Source organism: Phocoena phocoena, chromosome 5 (assembly GCF_963924675.1).
Source record: "Phocoena phocoena chromosome 5, mPhoPho1.1, whole genome shotgun sequence".
NCBI lineage: Eukaryota > Metazoa > Chordata > Mammalia > Artiodactyla > Phocoenidae > Phocoena > Phocoena phocoena.
The window spans coordinates 46,233,530-46,251,652 of record NC_089223.1 but is presented as its reverse complement, the minus strand read 5'-3'; the positions used below and the strand labels follow the sequence as shown (position 1 = coordinate 46,251,652).

Sequence of the window (18,123 nt, the reverse complement as noted above, 5' to 3'; positions counted from 1 at the left end):
CTCAAGCATGGAAGAATCCTGGGAAGATGATTAGACAGATTTCATTTACTATATACTTGGCTATTTCTCTCTCTCTTTAAACATTAAACAAAATGTATAATGAATGTCCCACCATAGTTGTACAATTTTGACTTGGCAACATCCATAAAATTTATAACTAACACTTACAAACATTTCAGAATAGTCTTCTGCCTCAGTTAATCAATATTTTATATATTTTATCAACCGTGAGATCAATTTCATATTTGGTATTCTAACATTTTGGTAGCATTGTCAATATTACATAGTTATATCAACTATTTGTAAAAATAAATAAAACCATAAAAAAGCAGAATTGCTCTATTTCATTTTCCCAGAGTATTATTTTCCCTGGTTTTGAGTGAATAGCTCCTTTACTCTTTCTTTACAATACAATTTTCTTTCATTTTGAATTAAGCTTACTGAGGGTTTTTTTGGCATGTTAATCTTGATAATACATGTGTACCTGTAATATAATGTCATGGGTCATAAAGTTTAATGGAAACTCAAGATGACATATTTTTACATTACATTTTTAAAAATTATTTTATTTAACATGTTAATGCTGTTAGGAAAATTAGAAAATACAGACTAACAGAAAGAACGTAGACAATACAAATACTTCCTATAGAGTCAGCAGTAACCACTCTTTACTCATTGGAATGCATCCTTCCAGATCTTTCCCTCTGAAATACACTCTGGATAATTTAATCAAAGCAATTTATTAAAAGGATATCGGATCCCAACGTTTTATCAGTTATAGTATTTGTCTTCAAATACAGAATCTCTGGGTGATGGATGACCTTTCATCCTCTGGGTCTGTCACGATCCCATTTCAATAATCTGTAGGCTGTAAGTGAGTCTCTACTATACACTCTATGCCTCTGGACACGTTAGGGTGATGGAGTACATGACAGAAGCAATGAACGCATAGTGTCAGCCCATTGCTGTGAAAGGAGTTTCAGTGTTGAGTGGGATACCGTGGTGGTGAGTGAGCATGCAGGAAGTGTAGAAACGTTGGTGTGGGCAGAAGTTTGTCAAGCAGGAAAGCAAATCCAATTGCAGAATAGGTTGCTGTTCTAGTCAGGCCACTTTCCTCTGACTCCCTTGCTGTTTCAGCTTGTCATACATGCCTGCTTGGTAGCCCATGGGAGCCCCAAAGCCTGAGAGCCCAGAGGAGGCGTCCAGTTCTACCAGGCAGGCTGGGGCAGGATTCTGCCATTCAAGTGCTGAGTCAAGATGGTGTTGGCGGTGGTCTGGAGAGAATTCATTTCTTTCCCTGGACACCTTGTTCCTGGCTTTGTTACATTCAAGCCTAATTCACATTAGGGACTCAAGCTTGGTTTTAATTACTGGACAATTATTCCACGGAAGGAGGAGCCGGGTCAGCCTTCGTGAGGGGAAATCCAAGTTGCTGAACCCACGTGGAGCCTGCATTTCTGCCTCCATGCCCACTTTGCCCATGAGATCACTGGGCAACGTTGAAATTTCTGGAGAAGGAAGCGGGCTGGCATGCAGAGGATAGGTCAAGCTTTTCACCTGATTATTGAGCGCTTCCTCTACAGTGGAGGGCTTTTGGTGGGTATTCACAAAGAACCAGATACTCCCATACTCTGGATCCATTCTGAGCGATCCCCTGTATACCTCTTCTCCCAAATCTCTTTGTCACTATCCCTGCATTCTTGATCCTTCCAAGTCTCTGGCTACTAAGCTAAGCCATCAGCTGCTGACCATTAGTTGGTGACATGCACCTCAGCCCATTTCTCCTCTCAGACAAAGTGGTCAACAGGACGAAATGCTTACATTTCTGTCTACTGGAAAATTCCCCTTCTCAGCTGCTCTTCAGGGCCACCCTTGAGTTGGGCTACAGTGTTGCGGCAGTCCACTTGTGGCTGCTGCCGTCATATAGTGGAGGTTGTCTGTTTCATCACCTGGACTTAGAGAACGTCCCCAGGTCAAATGTGTAGGCTGAGGAAGATGACAGTGTGGTAGGAGCGGGCACACCATGCAGTTTGTTCTGTCTTCAATTCCCGGTCAAGCCCAGCCCTAAATAGAAAACTTTCACTTGATTACGAGAAGCAAAATAATTTGGTAATTACGTGTGTGGACTTTGGAGCAGGAGGGCCTGGATTCAAACCAAGCTCTGCTACTTATTTGCTGTATGACTATGGGGCAAGTTGCTTATCCTCTCTCCGCTTCAGTTTTCTCATCTCAAGTAAGGATAGTAGCAATAATAACAGTACTGTCTCCCAGAATTGTGGTGGGGATTAAAGGGAATGTTACCAGTAACGTGCTTAGAACACAGCCTGGCACTGTGTTTAGCACACACACTAAATGTTAGCTGACTCTATGGCTTAGTGGATCAGATGACCTTGGTTGACGATGGGCACCAGTCGCTTGGTTACCTAAGGTCTCAGGATCAGGCTGCCGTATTAACTGGTGCCAAGCAACAAATGGAGATTGGTTTCTCTAAAGGAGAACAGTTACATGCCACAGAGCTCCTGGCTCAGCTGCAAAGCCCTGGGGGCCTGTGCTCTGATTCGCCTTCCCGGACATGCCGAAGCTCCATTCAGCAGCGCTCTGTGCCACAGGTGCTTTGAGCACGCTGGATACATTGGATCAGAGGGCAGAGATTTCTGGACCAGCTGAAAGCCTTCTCTTGCTCCAGGCTGCCCTCAAAGCCGGCAACCTCTCAGATTACTAAAGCAATGAGCTGAAACAGCACATCTAAATCTGGCCTCCAAAATCCAAAGAGAAGTGCAAGTAGCACGTCGCTACATATTATTTCCAACACCCAGACATAATAGATATAAATAACCTCAAGAGCATAGATGCTAACAAAAAGGTGTTAAAAACCAGGAAGAGATGAGGTTTTGAGTTTTGTTACCTTTGGTTTTAATATAATTTAATTGTAAGTCTATTTAAGTTTTAGTAATGACTGTGTTTACCAACCAACTTGCTAAATTCCTGAAAATTTAACCGTTGGCTTTTGTGAGCTAGGATAGACTGCCTCTAGCACATGGGTGGCATTCAAGGCAGTGAGGGATGTTAGGGGTGAAGAATAAAGACAGTCGGCTACCCCGGCCTCCTGCCAGCCTATTTCCACAAAGGTCATTACAGAGTCCTCGCGCAAAGTGGGAAAATCCTCACCACAGAGGGAGTAGGGAGAACTTCTCTGACAAGGAAGGCTGCAGCGGTTTGGGTCTGCCAGGGAGCAAATGGCAAAAGGGCATTAGATGCTTGAGAGGTTTATTGGGGTGGGAGCGGCAGAACCTAGGGAGAGCCTTTAGATTCTGATGCGTGTGTGATCCCTGCGGAAGGACAGAGGGAGGAAAAGAAGATATGGTCTTGAACTGCAGCACAGTTCAAATGAAGGTTTGGCCAGGCCAATGGGGAGACCTTAAGTCAAGGTCGCCAAGAGGAGGAGTCGCACATTTTGCTAAAATGGGCCTGCCTTGGCACTTCTGCATGCTGCTCTGTCGTTGGCTGGGAGCAGCCCAGGGGAGTATGGCCTCAGTGAGAGGGCGAAAGATCCAGAGGGGTAGCAGCTGGGTCCATCAGTCATTTGTGTTCCTTGCAACGGGAGATCTGAGCAGCATATTTTCATAGGGTTGGGAGTTTAGGGAACTTGAAGCCATCTGAACATTCCCATATGTTCACAGTTCAGCATTCAGGGTCTCACTCTTTCCCAATCTATACTCTGTCTTCACCTACGAGATCTTACAAAGCTGTGAATTCAAATGATATTTTAATTCAGCAAATTAAAGGATCATTTTTTTTTCCTTTTTCTTTCTCAGTTCAATAGCTGCAAGACATGAGATTACTTTAGACAATCCCAAGGACTTCCTAATTTGGGAGGTTTGTGTTTGTTTAAAAAAAGGTCCACAAATTATTTGATGCACCTGTCTTCAAAATGCAGGGTCTAACCCCTTTTCCCCTGAATGTGGGCTGTACCTAGACTTGATTTTAAGGAACAGAATGTGGAAGAAGTGATGAGGTGTCATTCTGAAACTAAAGCATGAAAGACATTGTGGCTTCCTCGTTCTCACTTGAATCACTTGGGAGAGACTGGCTGCTGTGTTGTGAGGACACCCAAGCTGTCTATGGAAAGGCTCACATGGCAAGGAACTGAAGCCTTCTGCAAATAGCCATGTGAACAGCGGTCTTGGAAGTGGATCCTTCAGCCCCCATTAAGCCTTCAGATGAGATTGTGACCACCGCTGACATCCTGACTGCAACCATATGAGAGATCCTGAGCCAGAACCACTCAGAGAAGATACTTCTGAATTCCTAACCCATAAAAATGACTCTAATGTTTGCTGTTTTAAACCATTAAATTTACTGATTATTTGTTATGCAGCAATAGATAACTAATAGATTTTTGTGCCTGGAAGTGGGATGCTATAACAAGAATGTAAAATGTGAAAGGGAACAGGATTGAGAAGTGGGTTGAAACTGGAAGAACTTCGAAGAAACTGTTGGCAGAAGTCTCATAGACTGTGAAGAGGCTGTGGGTGAAGGCTGGCAGGAAAATGAGGTAAATGCAGTTGGAAATTGGGAGAAGTGGTCTCCTTGTTATGTAATAGCAGGAAGTTTATCCATACTGTCACCTGAAGTAACATGGAAAGTAGAAAAACTACCTAATGAACTGGTGATGTAACTAAGGAGATTTTTATACAGAGTGTTGAAGGTACCGCCTGGTTTCTTGCTGCCTATAGTAAAATGCAAGAGGAGATCGATAAGCCAAAGGGACAGTTTAACCCAAAGCAACCAGGACTTGATGGTTTTGTAAACTCCTAGCCTCTCAGATGACAAATGATGTTTAAATTAAGAAATGATTTGTAGCAAAGATCAAATCCAAAAGAACACATCAAAGGACATGCCAGGAAAACATGGTCTAAAGATGAATCCAAGGATGTACTTGTTAAATCCCTTGTTAAGACCTCAGAAAGTTCAAAGGTGATGCTTCAGAGTACATTCAGGCGGACAAAAATTCTACTGAAATTTTTAAAAGTGTGCCTCACAGTTTTAGTCAAACAATAGAGCGTCTAAGGAAATGGAGGACGTTGTTCTTCAGCATACTCTCAAGGTAGAGAAGGGCTTATCTTCAAGATATTTGTGGGGAATTCCCTGGCGGTCCAGTAGTTAGGACTCTGTGCTTCCACTGCCCGGGGCCCAGGTTCAATCCCTGGCTGGGGAGCTAAGATCCCGTAAGCTGCGGCCCCAAATAAAAGAGATTTGTGGTTTTGGCTCTTGAATAATGATGTGGACCGTCTAAGATTCACAGGAGACCTGCAAAGTTTTTTGAAGAACTATAGTACAATAAACACTGCCAGCTTGGACTAAAACGGGGGTTGTCTAGAAAGGGGCTAAGTGTATTTTGCATATGAGAGCAAACTGTTACTGAAGTGAATGGAGGTCAGAATTCTTTCTCAACCTCCCCCTCCAAAGTCATGCCTGCACCACTCCTGCACCAACAGGCCAGCAGAGCTGCTGCAGATTATTCCCAGTTCTGGCACCTCACTGATAGCCATTATATCGCCCATCATGCAATCTTCTTTGATTACTCATTAATGGTGTGTCTCCCTCACTAGAGTATAAGCTCATGAGGGCAGGGAATGTATAGGTTTTTCCTAGTGTCCTGCAGAGTGCCTAGAGTCCTACATAGTTGGGGCTCAAACTATGCATTTATTGAATGAATGGATGAATATCAGGAATGGTGAAGCACCAACACGTAAGAGGCAAATTTCCCGAAAAAATTTTTTTTAAGAATTGACAGTTATCTTCTTGGGAGAGAGTGAGGTAGACTAGAAAAGGACATATCTAAGCAAAACTATGATGAGGGCAAAGTTTGAGGTGACCATTATCCCCTGTTTCTTGTCGTCTTCCTCTTTTCAGTATTATTCTTTAACTGCTTCCCAATCCCACCCACCTACCCAACCATGGCACTGTAAGTATTGGTAACTGTTAGAATGTGTCAAAAAGCAAGTTGATGTGTCGCCAATACCTTAGCGTGGATTTGCTTGATATTTTAAAATCTAGAGGGAGAACGAACCAAAGGAATGAATTTCTAAAGGAAGAATTTCCTACAGTGGGCTCCTGCCTCAGAGGGGTGGCGAGGGAAGCAGGGCTTCTCCAGTCCTCCACACCAGAATGTACAGCGTCACCTGCTCTGCTCGCATAGAAAGTAGGTTCTACGATTTTCCTCATGCTGCAGGAAAAAAGCGGGCTAAGTCATAAAAAAATACAACAGACCAAAATCATTTCTTAAATGGTCAAGGTCACCAATAAAAAAAAAAATTAAAACAAGGTATCAATGTTCGTCTATCAAATCGGCAAAGACTTTTTTTAAGACAAAACTGATGTTGGCAAAAATGTTAAGAAAAAGGTGCATATATTCAACTTGTGAAAGTGGGAAAAGATACAGACTTTTTGAAGGGCAATTTGGCTATCCAAAGCCTTAAAAAAAAAAACACAACAGAATAAATAAGGGACTTTGTGTGTGTGTGTGTGTGTGTGTGTGTGTGTGTGTGTACATATGTACAGATGTATATAGCCTTTGACACAACAATTCAATTTCTGGGAATTTTGAGTGAGTAGAGGCCAGGGATGCTGCTAAACATCCCATAATGCACAGGCAGCTCCTCACAACAAAGAATAATCCTGTCTAAAATATCAATAGTGCTGAGGTTGAAAAAGTCGGCCCTATAGCATGTGATCTAAGAGAAGGCAAGGAGGAAGCACAATGCCTTTTATAACCTAGTCTTGGAAATCACACATCACCACTTCTGCCATATTCTATTCATTAGAAGTAAGTGGCTGAGTACAGCGCACCTTCAAGAAGAGGAGAACTGAACTCCTCCAAATTTCCTTCGAAGGGAAGAATATCAAATAATTTGTGGCCATAGTATAAGACCAGTGCAGCCTGTCTTTTAGCCACAAATTATTTATGTTGCTCTCATATGCAAAATACACTTATCCCCTTTCTAGACAGCCCCCATTTTAGTCCAAGCTGGCAGTGTTTATTGCACTATAGTTCTTCAAAAAACCTTGCAGGTTTCCTGGAATCTTAGACGGTCCACATCATTATTCAAGAGCCAAACCCACAAATCTCTCTCTCTCTCTTTTTTTTTTTTCTGGCCGCACTGTGCAACTTGCGAGATATTAGTTTCTTACCTTTTAGTCGCCAATATGTATTTAATATTTAATTACATTGCTGTGTGTAGATCAAGTTCATTGTCGTAACCGCTTCATAGCATTTCATCGGCATCCACCATAGTTTACTTATTATTTGCCCATAATAGGCAGCCAGGTGGCCTTGAACTTACGGTTATCCCCAATAACACTATGTGCCCCCTTACAGTCTTGTGCAACCTCTTGGCCATACATGTTCAGGAGGGGGATTGCTGGGTCATGGGGTATACGCATACTTAATTTCACGAAATTCTTCCAGATTGTTCTCCAGATTGTTTGTACCGGTTTACTCTCCCATCAGCAGCATTGCATCTCTCTAATATCTGCCTTTCTGGTGGATGTAAAATGGCGTAACATCCTTGTTTTAATTTGCATTTATCTAACTACCAGTGAATTTGAGCATTTTTGCATCTTTTGCTAGTCATTCATTTATTCAACCAAAAATTACCCTGAGTGCCTATTATGTTCCAGGCACTGGGGAGAAGCATCCCTTGTTCATTTTATACTGGATCTCCTGTCAGGTTTTGTGGGGTTTTTGGAATCAGTTTGTATGAGTTCATCCTATATCTACATATTAGTGCCTTGTCAGTTTCAACAACACGAAAATCTGCTCCCCATCTGGATCTACCTGGTAACTTTGTCTATAGCAGCCTCACTGACAAGATAGCCTTATTTTAATGAAGTCAAGAAATTCTTTTGCCTCTTACATTATGCAGTATCACAATGAGAGTCTCTTGGATTTTGTTCTGTTAGTAGTAGTTTGACCATTTCCATTAAGGACTTCATTCTATCCGCAGTCCACCGTTTTACGTGGTACAAAGTAGTAATCTAACTTTATTCTTCTCTACGTAGTGAACTTGTTCTCCTGACACAGATTTTCCTTTGCTCTAAAGGTTTCATCATTCAGCGTAAGAGATCTCAGCCTGGAGTCTATTCTGGAACTAAGATGAGTCAGAGGTTTGCAAACAGTTGCACTTAGAAAATGTCCCTATGAAATATGAAACTGGGCAGCTCCAATGTGACTGCTTTGCAGAAGGTTTGACTTGTGGTTAACATTATGTGGAGTAGCAGAAGCCAGAGGCTTGACAGAAACAGACAGGTGCTGGTGGTGAGTACATCTCCCTAATGAGGTGAGGGCTTGCAGAGAGAGGAATTACAAACTGAGAGCAAGGCTGAAATTCACCATAAATGTTGGAATACTACCAGAGGGATACGCTGGTATCACACATCCAGATTTGCACACTCACTTCTAAAATGTATGCTTTGAAATTTGGACATGGTTTAAAAGCATTAGGATTCAATGTAGCTAGAGTTTCGAGCAGGAGTCCTGGGAGGCCAGAACACTGGGTTCAAATCTCAGCTTGGTCACTCACCAGCTGTATGACCTTGGGCAGATTACTCCTCTCAGGGATTTAACATGAGATAAACCTCATAAAGCACTTAGCTTAGGGCCAGTATATATTAGGTATTCAATGAACAAAGACAATAAAAAGGCCTATTACATAACAAACTTTGTATTCTGGGGAATACAAAGAATAAACAAACTCTGGCCCTCAAGGGATTTATGATCTAATATGGGGATGAGACAAACGACAAAAATAATTATACCATAAGAGAAAACCTTGTATTTTTCTCTAACAGAGTTACAGTACGTAATCAGAGTTCAAAGAAAAGAATGGCATATCAATTTGAGGGCTGGGGGCTAAGACTGGGATTGGGGGCTAGGGGAAAGTTCACGGAAGGAAGTGGGTTTTGGGAAACGTCTAAACCAATGAGAGAAGGCTCCCGCAGGAGAGTCCCCGTTTGGCTGGAGTTCAGGTGAACGATAAGAGAAAGGCCTGGAGAGGTTGTTGGGGTGTGTCAGGGAGACCTTGAAGACTAAAATGGGGTTGAATTTAGTCTGGTAGACAGAGAAGATGCCCTACCCCAGGCTGTGCTTTAGGAGGATTAAATCAGGAGTGGTTGCAGACTGGATCACAGCCAGAGGGGAGGGAGTTGCGGGAGGATGCTAAGGTCTGGACAGGTGAGGGGGGGTTGTGAACGGAGGCGCGGTCACTGGGAAAGGCAGGAAGGGAGCGATGCAATCGGCCTGTGATGGAAGGACCCACAGGACTTCCCAAGGCAACTTCTTCCCCTAGCGGCCATTTCCTTCCTACCTGCTCTGCTTTCCTTAAAAGCTCACCTGGGCTTCCCTGGTGACGCAGTGGTTGAGAGTCCGCCTGCCAATGAAGGGGACACGGGTTCGTGCCCTGGTCCGGGAAGATCCCACATGCCGTGGAGCGTCTGGGCCCGTGAGCCATGGCCGCTGAGCATGCGCGTCCGGAGCCTGTGCCCCGCAACGGGAGAGGCCACAGCAGTGAGAGGCCCGCGTACCGCAAAAAAAAAAACACCAAAAACCAAAAAACAAAAAAACTCACCTGGATTTCCTTTCTCTCACTCAGCTTATAGCTAACTTCACTCACGGGCCCCTGTGTATCTCAAAATGTTTCTTTTGTGCCTTCTTTTCTTTTCCACGCCTGTTTCCTCCCCTCCATTCCTCCGACTCCGCCCCTTCTAATGGTGTTCTTGACTTCCTCCTTCCCGCGGAATCCCCGTCCAGGATTTCGCGTCCTCCTCACATCTTCCTCCAGGTCTCGGCTGGCTCTCTCCCGCCGACGAACTGAACAAACGTGCCCACGTGTCTCTCCGTCTGAAAGAGCTTCCCTTAGGCCTTGTTCTCTTCTCAAGCGACACTTCGATTCCTCTCCTCCCCTTGGCCTCCAAGTTTCTCTGAAGAGGGCTCCCTCCACGTCAGCCTTCTTCACAGCCTTCACCACGTTCACCGCTCAGCCTTCCGAAGCGAGCTCCCATCCCACAAACACTGCAGAGTCACCAAGGACTCCCACTGCTTTCTGTACCTGACTTTGCAAACAAGGCTCGAGCCCGGGGCACGTTGGAACGATTTGTTTTACCAGAGGAGCCATTTTAGTAATCATTCCAGCTGTGGTCTTAGCAGTTGGATGTGGGAGCGTGTAGGTCAAGGGAAAGGCTCACCCTGCAGATACAAACGTGGGAACCGTTAGCTTGAAGTTGGTGTGTAAAGCCATCAGATCAGCATAGGAGTGAATTTAGAAAGAAATGTGCATAATTCTTAGTTCCCAGATTGTTGTTGTTTTGTGAGGATCAAATTAAATGCATACATTAAACACCTGGCACACCGACAGCACTTAACAAAGACGGTTGCAATTTTTTTTTTTTTTTTTTTTTTTAGCGGTACGCGGACCTCTCACTGTTGTGGCCTCTCCCGTTGCGGAGCACAGGCTCCGGACGCGCAGGCTCAGCGGCCATGGCTCATGGGCCCAGCCGCTCCGCGGCATGTGGGATCTTCCCGGACTGGGGCACGAACCCGCGCCCCCTGCATCGGCAGGCGGAGTCTCAACCACTGCGCCACCAGGGAAGCCCGCAATTTTTTATTAATAACCCATCCGGAGGAGCTTGCGTCTGCACAACATGCAGTCCAGTAAGGAGGACGCGCACTTTGCGACAACCACGCACCCTCAGCAATGACTGCAGGCGGTTAAGGTGATTGGCATTTACAGATGGATGGATCTCAGTCCAATCCTTTCCTTTTACAGGCGGGGAGGCGGAGGCTTGGGGACGTTAAGCGCAGCCAACTGGCGGAGGAATGGAGCTTCCAACGCGCCGGCTGTATGGGTCTACCCACCCGGCCCGGCTGCCTCTCCCGCCCCGCCTCCGCTCTCGCCGCAACCTCGCGTGTCACAGATGCACCTCGGCCTCTTCAGCGTCTAAGTGCCAGAAGCTCGGGCCGCACTGCTACTGATTGTCTGTGGGGAGGAGGCGCCGAGGTGGCCGGCGCTGTCCCAGGCAGGGCTGCACCTGAGCTGCAGCCGGAGCAGGAAAAGAAGGCGGCGGGTTTGCGCACGGGAGCCGTGCGCCCTTGGACTCTTCACGCGCGTGGGACGCACTTGGAACCCTGCGCCGGGTGCTCCCCGCCGCCGGCGACTGGCGGGGTCGAGAAGGGAAAATGTTGGAGAAGGAGGGCGCTCGCGTGTCCGCCTTGCCAGAACCAGGGGCTGCAGCCCCGGGGCGGGGAATGGGGCGGGGCTGGGAAAGTTGAGTTTTGGTCGCGGAGGGCTGGGCCCCGCGCGGGAGCGCCCGCCACCGGGGACCGTAAAAGGCTGCAGCGGGCTGGGTAGGTGTGGCTCTGCCTGCGTGACCCGAGCCCCCGTCTCGGTCGCCGTCGTCTCCCGCAGCTGCGGCCTCTTAGTCATGGGCGCCGTCTGGTCCGCCCTGCTGGTCGGAGGGGGTCTGGCCGGAGCGCTTTTCGTTTGGCTGCTGCGGGACACGGGAAAGGAGGGGGATGCGGAGCAGGGGAAGGACGCCTCTCCAGGGGAGGCTGCGGCTCCGGGAGGCGATCAGGGTGGTGGCGGCGGACTGAGCCCTGGACCTTCTAGGCGGGAGCTGGTCACCAAACCAGGTATTCTTCCTCCCTGTGTCTCGAGGGCATATCTGCCGGGGGGCTCTGAAGTTACCCGCGGGAGGGGGGCAGGGGGCGGAAATCCACCTGGAGGTTTCCCGAGGACTAGCTTCTCCTAGCCCGGGCAGGACCCTCCCCGCGGCTCGCGTTTTCCCCGGCTGGTGCGCACGCGCCGGGTGGGGTTCTCGCCCTACACCGAGGCCCTGGGGATGCCCAGACGGTTTGTCCCAGGTCCGCGCCCCGCTGAGTCGCTGCCTTCGGCGCCCGCCCCTGAGAACCTACCCCTGCTCCTCCAGCGGGGATGGGCTCCTCTGCTTGGCGGAGCTTGGTGCAGTGCGGGCGGCTGCAGCGGCGGCGCCCCTTCCGGGCCTTCGGAAAGGGGTGCTTAGAGTTCGGAGATCCCACGACCCTCTCCAATTTCTGTCCGAGCAGGGACACTGTCTCGGTCCCAATCCCATAGCCTCATGGCCTCCCATCCCTCACCCCGTGGAAGAGCTGTGTTTGGGAACACCGGCGCAGCGAGCAGCCTCCCATGTCTGGACGCTTCTGTCGGGGAGGCAAAGTTCAGGTTGGACTCTGGCCCTGAAGGCTTCGGCTGAAGCCCTGAGGCTGCTCGATGGCCGCCCATTTCGGAGCTGTCGGCCCTCCCCCACGCTCACCCGAACAGTGCATGGTTGTCTGAAACCCCAGGGAAGAGACACTTAATTCTGCTCCGACGAGTACAATTGACATCTAGGTTTCCATCTCTATATTTTAGACCCTGTATACTAGGCAAAGTTAAGAGCACTGGCAGAGAACCTTACCTTCCAGCGCCCTCCCTTGGCAAGCTGCCCATGCCTGGACTCCAGCCTAGTGGTGAAAATGACATCTGTAAACTTTAGTGGAGTGGCGTTCACGTGTAGCCACTTGAAAATCTGCCCCTGTGCCTCTCCTGCAGAGAGCTCATTTATCTTCTCTTCCTGAAAGCCTAACTCATGTTTCAGGTCGAAAGATTGGGGATTCAGAGTAATATTTGTTTACGTCTCACTTCCAACACCACCATTAAAAAGAGACAAAATTAAACAAGACCGCCCTCTTCCCACCGCCATCCCCCCCAATCCCCATATGCTGATTGTATGGTTTTGGAGAATAAGATCTTGTAGGGCAGCGGTCCCCTACCTTTTTCGCACCAGGGACAGGTTTCGTGGAAGACAATTTTTGCACGGAAGGGGGCGAAGTGGGAGGGTGGTGCAGGCGGTGATGCGAGCGATGGGGAGCGGCAGAGGCAGCTTCGCTTGCTCCCCGCCTCTCACCTCCTGCTGTGCCGCGGGGGCCTAACAGGCAGAGGACTGACCTCTACCTACAGGTCTGGGCCGGGGGTTGGGGACCTCAGTTGTAGGGAGCTATTTGGACTATCAATGAGGTGGCCAAGAAGGAAACTGAGTCTTGAGAGAGCTTGGATTGTGTAGTCTTAAGAAAAAATCTTTTTATTTATTTATTTGTAATTTATTTATTTTTTGGTGGCCGTGTTGGGTCTTCATTGCTTCGCGCGGGCTTCCTCCAGTTGCGGCGAGTGGGGGCTACTCTTCACTGCTGTGCGCGGGCTTCTCATCGCGGTGGCTTCTCTTGTTGCAGAGCACCGGCTCAGTAGTTGTGGCGCACGGGTTTAGTTGCTCCGCGGCATGTGGGATCTTCCCGGACCAGGGATCGAATCCGTGTCCCCTGCGTTGGCAGGCAGACTCTTAACCACTGTGCCACCAGGGAAGTCCCAAGAAAATATATTTTTAAAGTATGCAATGGGAGGGGATATAAGATGCCTGTGTTTTGTCGAAGAGGTTCCTAATGCACATGGGGTGTGCAAGGCGAATCCAGCCGCCCTCCCCACCCTCACCCCCAACTCTTGCCCAGCCATGCACCGCTGTCCTTTGTATTCTCCCACAGTGACAGCTGCTGCTGACCTGCCCGCACCTGTGAGAGCCAATCCCTGACCTGCACGCAGTTCCTGGGAGTACAAGTGTACTCATCTGGTTTGCAGGGTAACCGTGCAGCTCTTCGTCACACAGGCTGGACATTTTTCGATGATGGCAGCCAAACAACTTGACTTGGTTGCGTGCCAGTACGGCCTGCGCTGCAGAGATCCAGGACCATGTCAGGGTTACACTTCTGCCTCTACAGCTTGCCACCTCGTTTACACCCTTGTGCTGGTATACTGACACTCCTGGATGTGTCTTTTATTACTGGCTATGCCTGTGTATTCTTAGAGCACAGTTGGGAACACACCAGGTAATTAAGTACTTGATTTTAATAGAGGCAAATTTTGTGAACTGCAGATAGATTAGTAGCCAAGTCTTTAAGAACTAAAACTATTTTCTCAGCCTAACTGAACTTTTTTCTCACATGAACTGCATAACACTATTACACTTTTCCTTTTGTTTTTTAGAGCATCTTCAAGAAAGCAATGGATGTTTGGTTTCTACGACTAAAGGCCCTGGTGACCTGCAGGAAGCAGCATGGAGACTGCAGAGTCCTTCTGGAGAAGGCAGTGACCGTGACAATTCAAGAGCACATGTTCCCTCTGGACAATTTCCAGACACACAATCTCTAGCTACCTCTGAGACTGGTAACTCTAGAAGTTACTCTGACGTTTCAAGAAACACAAGCCTTGGATCTCCTATAGGAGAATGGGGATTCCAAAAAGGCCAAGAGAAAACTGCTAAAGCAGCTCCATGTCTGGCAGAGAAGTTGCCTTCTAGCAACCTGCTCCTGGACAGAGCGCAAGAAGGAGTGAGCCTCACACAGTTGGACAGTCGGGCCCGGGCTGACCACGTGGACTGGGAGATGGTGTCCCGGCACTCATCCTGGGGCGATGTTGGTTTGGGTGGCAGTCTTGAGTCTCCAGTGTTAAGCTCTAAGCAGGGAAAGGACTATGACAGAAGCACTCTCGTGGAGGCAAGAGGTCAGGAAGTGGATGTGAAACCAAAAAGGGTAGGAGCAGTGTCTTCAGAGGTTCATCAGGTTAGTGTCAGCTTCCAGGTCCATTATATCACACGCGCTGGTGTGCAATGCCTTGCAGTAACTGGAGACCATGAGAGTCTTGGGAGATGGAACACTTACATCCCACTCCAGTGTAGCAAGGACGGGCTCTGGTCTCGTTCTGTGCCCCTGCCAGCAGACACGGTGGTGGAATGGAAGTTCGTGGTAGTAGAGAATGGGGAAGTTATCCGTTGGGAAGAATGCAGCAATAGATCCTTAGAGACTGGCCATGAGGATAAAGTGGTTCACAAGTGGTGGGGGATTCACTGATTCAATTTGCAAAGTAGCGAAGAGGCTATTGCAGAACATGGAAGAGGCTAAGGTTGTGGAGCACCCTGGATAATTTAAAATAAAGGAAGTGAAACTTCCAGTCTAGCCATCAGAGTTGTTTCAGATTTGCTAGTGGCTTTTGTCTAATGTGTAGATGATGCTTCCAGTGAGCATGGACTTTTTTTTCCTGTGGCACTGATGGATGGATTTATGCTGATCCATCCTTACTTTAGGGCTTGGTGGTCTTGAGGAGGGCTTGGCTAAACTTCAGATGTGCACTGGTCACGGAGCACAGAACCTAACCAGCTGCCGAGGGTTCAGGCTTGAGCCTTGGGTGATTCTTGAAGCAGGGGAGTAAAACACGCCTTATTCAAAAGGAGATTTTGTACTGGTACAGCTGGAGAAATGCTCTCTTTAATCATACACACTTTATATTTAAAAATCGTTAACATCGTATGGAACTGTGATTAGAGAATATCTGGTCACTAGATGTGATTAGCCAGGCTATAAGGTAATGCATTAAGACTTCCCAATGTTTTTTGCTTGATTTTACTTGCCATGTATGGTTTGAGGGTAGCAAGTATGTTTTTGTCTTAATGATCAACGGCTGGTGTACAGACAAGGGGCCTAATCGGGGCCTGTTAGCAGGAGCAGCCCAAGAGGAAAGAACAGGAAGGGGGATAGGGTATAGGCTGAGCAAGGTGGTCTGAATGACACCTCTTAGAGAGCTGGGAGCTACAGGCCCCGCCGGACTGCAGGGTGGGACACGCCCGTCATTTCCTCACGGGCCTCCTGCAGGACCATCTCTCCCCACGGCCCCTCCTCTCACAGCAGCTCTGGGCTGACAGATGGACTGCCCCATAGCAATCATTTCACCCTCTTCCCTCTCCCTTCACGCCAGTAGGTAACAAAATTATAACAGGAGAGTGATACGGAAGTACATCTTTGCTCTGGGAAGAAATAAACATTTAAACTTTGCCATTATAACTGAAAAAAATAATAAAACCTGAGTTTTAACATCTTTATCAAATGTCTGAATTATCTGTATAAATCTTAGTACCATGATAGCTTAGATGTAAAATAAAATACTAATATTGTCTCCACTAATGACACAGAAAAAAAGCAAACATCAAGAGGCACAGAGTCTGTTCTTCTCCCTTTAGAGAAAAAAGTTTTAGAATATTTCTTTTAAAACTTTACCTTTGTTTGGAGGGATATTATACATGCCTGTATTTGAAAATTAATTCTATATTAAAACAACTTTTAATAAGTGTAACATCTATTGGCAAAACAACATTTAATCCTGGTTATAGATGGTCTTTGCCGAAAAGAGCCTAAACCCAACTGAAAATAGTGTTAGAAAGTGCTTTAAGAACTGTTTTGGGTTCATAGCACTTTTGTGTTAAATTCACATATATTTTCTACAGACTTCACAGTGAATTTTATATTCTACCAGTGAGGTCTTCAGAGGCATTCACCATTACCGTACAGAATGCCCAAGCATTTCTATTAGGTCAAACTAAAGGTAAAACAATTTACAGTCAAAATCTGTTTAGAGTTCTATCATTAGCCATTTTATCATTACCTGATGAAATAAAAATTTTTCGGTAAAGCCAACTGATTTAAGAGATAACATATAATACTAAACTTTATATTTTTAAAACTTGTTATTTAAAATCGGATGTGCTTAGAGGGAGAAGCATGAGGGCTGTGGTGGTAACTTATGCCCTACTTAGCGTGTCATCTGCACTGGCTACCCTGAGCGCCACCCGCTGTCACAGACCCCAGCGTGTAAGAAGGCTGCAACGACAGCAGCTTACTTCTCCCTCACTAAACAGCAGTGGGTGCTTCTGGCGGGAGGGCAGCTTTCCTTGCAGGTCATCACCCAGGCTCCTGTCCTGTGGCTCCTCCATCCCCTAGGACCTCACTGTCTTCTGTAAGCAGCCTGTGGAAGGGGAAATAAAGTAAGGAAAGACCCCACTAAAACTTTGGGCCAGAAAGCACCACAAACTGTTGTGTCCACGTGTCATTAGTGAGAAGTGGGCAGGTAGGCGTTCCCAGGTAGGGAGAGGGGAAGTGGGGTTGGGAAACGGAGTCTCTAGTTGGGCAGCAGTTTCTCAGTGACAGCTGTACTGTGGAACGGGAGTACAGGCTTTTTTGACACTGTTCCTGTTGTCTTTTTTTTTTTTTTTTTTTTTTTTTTTGCGGTACGCGGGCCTCTCACCGCTGTGGCCTCTCCCGTTGCGGAGCACAGGCTCCGGATGCGCAGGCTCAGCGGCCATGGCTCACGGGCCCAGTCGCTCCACGGCATGTGGGATCTTCCCGGACTGGGGCACGAACCCGTGTTCCCTGCATCGGCAGGCGGACTCTCAACCACTGCACCACCAGGGAAGTCCTTCCTGTTGTCTTTGGCACAATGTAAACATTTTTGTATCCGTTCTTCTGCTCTTTTATTTGGTTCACATCCTGTAGTGTCATAAATATATTTGGTCTTTGTTCCTGGCACAGAGCTCCTCAAACCCTGGGAATTTCCTGAGAGATAGGAGTATCTTGTTATTCATAATGAGGCCCTTTAGATCATGCCTGAGCTTCTGCTAGTGAGGTGACTTAGATGGGGCCCCTAGATAGCCTCAGCCCGGGGCTGGTCACTGGAAAGACCAAGTGATCGGAGGCTTGCAACTTCCAGTGCCACACTCTGATCTCCAGGATGGGGAGTGGGGCTGGAGAAGAAGCTCTATAACGACTCAAATGGTGAGATTTAATGCGCTTCTGGGTTGGCGAACACCAGGTGCCGGGAACCCTGAGAGGGCATGGAAGCTCCACACCTCCACCCCATACCTTGCTCTGTGCATCTCTTCCATTTGGCTGTTCCTGAGTTATAGCCTTTATAATAAACTGTAATAGTAAGTAAAGCAATTTCCTGAATTCCATGATCAGTTCTAGAAAATTATTGAAACTTTAGAGGAGGATGTGGGAACCCCCAATTTACAGCCTGTCAGTCAAAAAGTATAGGTGGCCCAGGACTTGCGACTGGTGTCTGAAGTAGGGGCAGTCTTGTGGGACTGAGCCCTTAAATCTGTAGAATCTGACACCAACCCCAGGTAGTGTCACAATGGAATCGACTCATAGACACCCAGTTGGTATCCACAGAG

The 18,123-nt window shown here is 47.3% G+C and overlaps 1 protein-coding gene across 1 annotated transcript; it reads left to right on the top strand.

Annotated features, from left to right (window-relative positions):
• Nucleotides 1-11,481: 11,481 nt before the first annotated feature.
• STBD1 (starch binding domain 1) lies at nt 11,482-14,971 on the top strand. The gene is made up of 2 exons (XM_065878289.1): nt 11,482-11,689; nt 14,109-14,971. The coding sequence occupies exons 1-2, from the start codon at nt 11,482-11,484 to the stop codon at nt 14,969-14,971; spliced, it is 1,071 nt and encodes a 356-aa protein (XP_065734361.1).
• The last annotated feature ends 3,152 nt before the right edge of the window (nt 14,972-18,123 follow it).

Coding starts and splice junctions, on each gene's coding strand:
- STBD1 (XM_065878289.1), top strand. CDS start 11,482: ATGGGCGCCGTCTGGTCCGCCCTGCTGGTCGGAGGGGGTCTGGCCGGA. Junction 11,690..14,108: donor GGAGCTGGTCACCAAACCAG/GTATTCTTCCTC, acceptor TTTGTTTTTTAG/AGCATCTTCAAGAAAGCAAT.